This window comes from Acanthisitta chloris, unplaced genomic scaffold (genome assembly GCF_000695815.1).
Source record: "Acanthisitta chloris isolate BGI_N310 unplaced genomic scaffold, ASM69581v1 scaffold40963, whole genome shotgun sequence".
Taxonomy (NCBI): domain Eukaryota; kingdom Metazoa; phylum Chordata; class Aves; order Passeriformes; family Acanthisittidae; genus Acanthisitta; species Acanthisitta chloris.
The window spans coordinates 25255-32192 of NW_008666187.1; the positions used below are offsets into that span (position 1 = coordinate 25255).

A 6938-nucleotide genomic window follows, 5' to 3' on the forward strand; every position below is an offset into this window, starting at 1 on the left:
TGGGAGATGGAACTATTTCTTTCCCACCCTATCACCAGCAGATTTAACATCCCCAGATGTGGACACAGACAGAGAGCTCAGATTTTCCTTGCACTACAATGTCATAGAACCTTCAGAAGCTCTTCAAAAAGGAGAAGTTCCACTGGCATTCCCAATAGAGTTTAACTGACTTAGGTACCAAAGACTTTCCAACTGCCATTGGATCTGAATTCTTGATCCCCACATGTCCTTTAGAAACACCTCAGACTAATGACAGCAGGATCAGCTGTAGGATCTTTCTAACAGTTTCAGCATGGGACAATTGAGGCAGAGCCCTCAAGCTCTTAAGCTTAAAGTCTCAGCAGTAGCTTGTACTAAACTGTACACAGACACAGGCTGTGTGCTCTTAGCTTGGAAAAGCATAATAGGTGATTTCCTGGTTCATTGTGACACTTACTGCATCATGGTGCCTGCGGAATCGGATGACTTCCCGGTCATCTTCAAAGCTGCTGCCCATAGCTGTCTGCGTGACAGACTTCATGGCAAAGCCCAGCATGTGTTGGCAGAGTGGCACATGTTGTGCCTCAGGGAGGGAGAGCCATTTGGCTAGCAGCTCTTCTGACAGCTTGAGAGGTAATAAACCATTAGTTAGCAGTAATATCAGCAGTCTATTTACCAAACACACCCAGGAGACATTCCCACCCAGATCCTAAGGCAGGCCACACTTTGATGGCTATGGCATGAAGATACACTCTTCCATTGTTAAACATTAACATTTTAGCTTTCAGTATTCTGCCTCTTTCCAACGTTTTCCCCCAACAGGGCAGACCTATCCTCCCCTCTTGTTTCCTCTGACACAAACGAAACCTTAAACCCTTTAATACTAATAGCTCCAAACTGGGAAAACAGATCGTATTCTGGCTGCTGGCCTGAATTAACAGAACAGTTCTTCACCTGTTTGTGGTCCCAATGGCTGGTTCCTTGTTCCACCCTACTGTGCTGGGAAATATATCTAGAATCCAGGTGCTCCTGTATCTTTTAACTGCATCTGGTACCTTGGCATAAAAACACCAAGCTCAGGCCTTCCCCCAATCCACTGGAGCTAAGAGAAACCAAATATTCCCACCATGCTTGAAAGGGTAGAGGCTGTTTGCTGTCTCAGTTGCTTACAGTTCCAGCACTAATTTGGATGCAGGTCCTTTACCCTAGTGATCATTCTCACTAAACCTTCCCCTGTGAGCCACGCAGGGCTTCTCTCTGTACACTTGCAATTACACACCTTCTGGATGAGAGCAAAGTTACTTTGCAGGGACTTGGTCACACCATTTTCATACAGCTTTCTCCTCATGTGGCTCTCTCCTGTATCCCCATTCAGGCTGGACTGGTACCTCAAGAGGGACTTCAGCATTGTCTCAAAGGGATCCACTGAAAGCAAACAGGGGAAACACTATTCAAGTCACACTACACAAAGCTGATGAAAACAGCAACCTCTTTAATCAGGTGCTGCTACTTCTGGGCAGTGAGCAAGGCATGACTCCTTCCCCTATAAACAGTCTCTTTGGGGTGTCAATCTTGTCTTGCTCCGTGGGAGCTGGGACCTCATAAAGTCCCTTTTCTGGGGCAGGGTGCCACCCTGTGATCAGCTCTCCCTGCAAAGCTTTCCTGCTGGCTCCACCAAGTAACTCTTTAGTAATAAAGCCTTTGGAGTCTTGCTCCCAGTTTGCCAGTTCCCAGCTGGCTGTGCCACCGACTTGGTGACAAGAGTGAGCGTGGCATGCTCCTTCCCCTTCTCCTCCAGCCTGACCTGCAGCCATCTCTAGCACCCTCCTCCCTGACATCTGGTGTGCCCTCCTGCCCTGATCAAGGCTATGCACTCAGGACGCATCAGCTCACATGAGACTTAGCAAGAGATTGCTCTCTGCACTCCTTGCCTTGCTTTACAGCCCCAGCAAACCTAATTTGACACCCTATTGCTCCTGCATGATTTCTCTTGCATGCGCCACCTTCCCCACTGATGAGCTCTTCCCAAACTAGCACTCATCTCTCTCTGTCCAGCAAAGCTCTGAAGCTCTTACAGAAAACACTAAGCTATAGAATGCTTTCTACTGCTGATCACCTTCTTTCCACCTTCCTTCCACATAGACAGTTGCAACAGTGTACAAACTAGACAAAACCACCTAACTTCCACATCCATGGCTCACTTCACTTAGACTTTTAACTCTGAATTTCACCACCAGGGACCTCAACTGAATAAATCTGCTTAAGTATCTTAGGTGTCAATGCAAAACTGTGCAATAAAGCATGGCATATGTTTTTCCCTTTCTGTAAACCTTTCAATGGGTCTTGCAGAACTGGCTGAGTCTTTAAGGAACTATCTGGAAGCAGCAATTGGGGTTTTCAAGAGAGATATTGTCACTATACAGTCTGTTATTTCTCCCACATGGAGAGTGAAACCTCCGAGGCATCAGAAGACGTCAAGGCTGGGGTAGACACATGACTCTACCAGCTGTGGATGTATCTACGATTCCCAGGAGAGATCAGGGCTGTATTATGCTACTAGACAAACATACAAGATGCGACAATTCCCACCTGCAGAGGACTTACTACCTAATGACACAAAAGCAGCTAACAAGGCCGGAGGCATGAATATGGTAATATTTCCTAAATGTTTTTCTCTCACATCTTTTCTCTTCCAATGTTTTTAAGCTCTGCATCTCACCCTCTTTCCCACTTTGAATGACAAGGAGTACGAGCATGTGTCTTTTGGCACAGCAGATGGTACCTGCAGCTCTCCACGTGGAGCAGGCTGTTATGCAACTCTAGCTGCTGCTGACAATTCCTCCTCCAAGGTACTTTGTCATGGAGTGGCTGCTGCTATCCATGCCACATTTCCCTGCTGACTGGCCCTGGCAGAGCTAGGCACAATACTAGGGTAGCCAGAAAGACACATGACAGGTGGTAAAGCCCACACAGCAAATCCAGCAAGCAGAGGCATCTAGAGAGCCCAGAGAAAGCTTAGCACCATCACCTATGGAAACAGCAAAGTTCTCCTGGTGCATATCAAAGAAAACTGCTGCATCAGCCATGGGGTTCATTTTTTTCTCTCTTGTCCCTAGTCCAAACTGTTGTGAACTCGGGGCTGCAGAGCCCAGGCTGCCCTTGCTGAGGGCTGGCCCTGCCTTGCAGTATTTGGGAACCAGCTATTTCCATGGCTGTGGGAGGCTAGTGATTCCACAAGGCACAAACTGCCTCTTGGAGAGAGCTCTGTTCTGTCAGCACTTTCACAGACTTCTTCCTTTATCCTTGTCTTGAAAAACATCTCCAAGGTTACATTTTCAACCCTTTTAGTGAAACATATCAAAATTTTTACTTTCTTCCACTTACAATGAAATCTTCTCCCTCATCCCAATAACCTGAGTGCTGTCCTGGACACCACTGTAAGTAAACATGGAGAAAAGATCTAATTGGATAGTCAAGATAGATACCAAGCAGAATAGAATACTGGAGATGGAAGGGACCTCTGAAGCTGCACAGTACAAATGCTCACAGAACAGCAATGAAGCTGTTCTGCTCAGACAGGCCAGGACCCATAGCTCCATCTCCAGCATACAATGTGCTTCAGGTTCATTGTCCCAACCTAAATAGTGACACTGACTTGTGGGAGTTTTCCAAGTGGAAACCCACTTCTGACAATCCTGCATTAGTTCACCTTCTTCATGACCACACCATTTGCAGGCCTGGACTCCCCAGGGCTGCTCAGGGGAATCACCAGTGTCAGCAGCAAAGTTTTACTTCCTTTGAATTCTCCTTGCAAATTAATCTGAACCAAGCTTTGAGGCCATGAAAACATACCAATTTCAAGCACTGCTTTAAGCATAAGGAAAAAGAGTCTCCTGGCATCGGAAACATGTTAATAACTAGGAACGCAATTAGTCCAACTTTAGGACTCTGATGAGAGATGCACTGTCTGCACCTCTCTTTCTGTCTTCAAGAAGTTTGGAGGCAGTCACTCTTGTGACACAGACATGAGACAAGAGGAACCCTTGTACGATACTTGGAGCCAAACCCTACACCTCAACCTTGGAAACCAACAGGCAGGTATCTATGAAGAGCAGCTCTGGCCTCAGGCACCCCAGCAGAGTGAGGAAGAGTCACATGGCAAGGGTTTTCAGGTGGGGCTGAATTCAGAAGTTGGGTATAATGCAGTTCACTGTGGGCTGTCTCCTGTCCCACAGTGCTGTGTGCACAGAAGAGATACACGCAAGACCATGTCTCCAACAAAGCTTCAAGCTGTCCAGAGCCAGTTTGTGGCTGAGAGCTACCACAACATTTATTCCTATTCCCCAAGAAATGGTACAGGAAGGGTTTTGCTACAGCTGCTCAGCTACTATTGTTTACACCTCAGTGCTCCAGGAAATACAACCAGTAAGTTTCTTCCTCTCTAAGAAAGTTTGAGCACTTCTGACACGCATCTGTGCTAAAAGGAAATCACCAATACAACTAGTACCGCTGTTTTTTCAGGTCTGAGATCATGAGAACCCTCCTTCTCAAGCCTGCTGCTGCTCCCTTTATGAGGATCCCCCCATAAGCTGTTTCTTCTGCTAGGCTGAACAGACTTTCCTTAGCTCCTCCTGCATAACAGGCTCTCCACCTCTGGCAGCACTGGCAGCCTTTCTTTGCATTTGCTTTATTCAAAATCATGACTGAGGACAGAGGTCAGAGCCACACATAGAATTCTGGGTCTGGCTCATGTTCATCTTGTACAATAGTCTAGATGCTCTCCTCTCTGTACAGAAAATGTCTTAATGCACCCTTTTTTTTCCCAAGGCCATGCCTCCTGCAGACAATTCATGCAGCCTGCCTTTTCTCCTCCCTTTCCTGTTCCTGCTACCCCAGCCACCAGTGGTACCCATCTCACTCTGCTGCCCTGTCTTGACAAAGGCTTCCAGCATAATGCCATCAGGGCAGGATGCTAACATAAGTGGGAGTATTCACCTCCCCAGCACAGCACTTCACTTCTCCAAGACAATCCAGCCTTGCTCCCCATTTCATTTCTCTTATCCCATTCTGACTCAAGCAGTGTCCAAGCAAATTCTGAACTGAAATCTTGACAGAAACATAGTTCTATCACTTTCCTTGTATAGAAGTCTAATGATCAAAGTACAACAGGCACTTCCTATTCATCCCCATCCTTAAAAAATATGTTTAGCCCTTGGCATGGCAGTATTCCAGCCTGGTCTATAGCTGCCTGGGTCATTTAATTTTCTGCATATATTCCAGGCAGTGTATTTATTTTTCTTGTGTGTTCAGACACTCCCAAATTCAGAACATTTCTGATAACTTGCCTGCTCAGGGGCCTGTCACCACTTCTTTGAGCTTTGAGAAAGTGACTGTCTGCTCAATTTCCCCCAAAACACACTTGAGAGCATTCAGATCTTTCAGGGTGGTTTTCCACCTTCTGGAGTGTCATTGCTATGCACAGTGTCTTGCTGATCCTCATTAACTCCCACTCCTTTCCCAGATTGTCACCATTTTTTTTTTTAAGTCTGTCATGCAACTGTACATGGAGCTTACCCTTCACGACCCCAGCATAAAGTGATCTGAGATATCTGCCCGTGCCAAAAGACAGCCTACAGGACCAGGCCAGAGGTGTGCACCCAGCACCTCTTCCAATCATGTAAGATAAAAACTGGAAAAAGGAGAGGTTAAACCCAAACGTGAACTGAGTTAACTTAGTGACTATGATCACCTTAGGAAGCAAAACACCCACCATAAATTAAAATACCCTCCCAGGACTAAGATGGTCAACTCAGCTACCAGCACCACTGACCACTTCTAAGACTTGAAGAACATTAAGGGTTTTCAGCACAAAATTCTACACATCCAAGAAAAACAAAAGTTAAAGAACTACAAATAATAGTTTAAAAAACCTCCAGGCCAAACCACACAAGGCAGTTATCACAAATTGGCACAGCTGTTTTCACACTTAATTTAGCAAAGTTTCCCCTCTGAAAGTATATTTCAAAGTGCTTTTAAGAGGTATGCCAAGTGGCTGCAGTATTCTCACCTTGTTCTTTCAAGGGACTAATGAGCATGATGCTTTCCGTTGACATTTGCCTATAGAGAAATGGTAACAGGCAAGTATACAGATTTCTTGATGGCCATTGCACAGCAGTAACTCCTGGTCACTGCAGGGCCAAAGCCACACCTGAAACAGCGTGTCAGCTGCAGTGTCTCATCTTCTTTCAATTTCGAATGAAACCCCAACTTCCTTTGGCATAGGATGCTCAGCACGGCCAGAAGAAATGGACTCAAAGACAATACAAAGGACACTTACACAATCGATTGGGGTTAATGTGTTGTTTCAGGAGGTCAATGGAGCCGAGGCTGACGACAAGACGCCGTCCAAACCAGAAAGAGACCAGTGGGCCATACTTCTCATGAAGGTTCACCAGAAACTCATGCAAACTGCTGCTGGCAATGATATCTGGCAGGTTGCCATCCCTAAGGTGCACAAAGGATATCTGGTCATGAACAGCATCCTCTGCCAGTCCTGAACTTGATCAATGTGGAAACAAAACTCACTTACTTTTCATCTGTTGGAGCCAGCCCAGGGATACCTGATGCTTGCCTAGACGCCTAGAGTAAAAGGAAATGCATCAATCTCTGTGACTTTCGGATTTTACACAAGACCCACAGCTTTCCAGCAGGAGAGATGGATTTTTCACACCAATACTGCTGCACTACTTACAAACGTTAAACAAAAGCTGGGTATGCTACAGCTTCAGGCTTCAAACTCGCTAAGCCGATAAAGGACGAGAGTGTGCCTGGTCCCACTGGCTAAACCAGGATTATTCGTCCGGTTAGACGAACGATCCCTGCATACTTAAAGCCTCGCGTCTGCGATGTGGATGTTACACTCCGACGGTGCCCTGCAGACACGGGCCAGCCGCGAGGCC

General features: G+C 46.3%; 1 protein-coding gene across 1 annotated transcript in view; it reads right to left on the bottom strand.

Moving 5' to 3' along the window:
• Positions 1 to 6857, bottom strand: part of LOC103799650 (cytochrome P450 20A1) — a gene marked incomplete at its 5' end in the record, with an annotated part of 14799 nt that extends 7942 nt beyond the window's left edge. The window contains 5 exon segments of the mRNA XM_009071988.1: positions 437 to 604; positions 1259 to 1404; positions 6317 to 6483; positions 6569 to 6618; positions 6731 to 6857. Of these exon segments, the coding sequence (XP_009070236.1) occupies positions 437 to 604; positions 1259 to 1404; positions 6317 to 6483; positions 6569 to 6618; positions 6731 to 6857 (658 nt within the window).
• Positions 6858 to 6938: the final 81 nt, after the last annotated feature.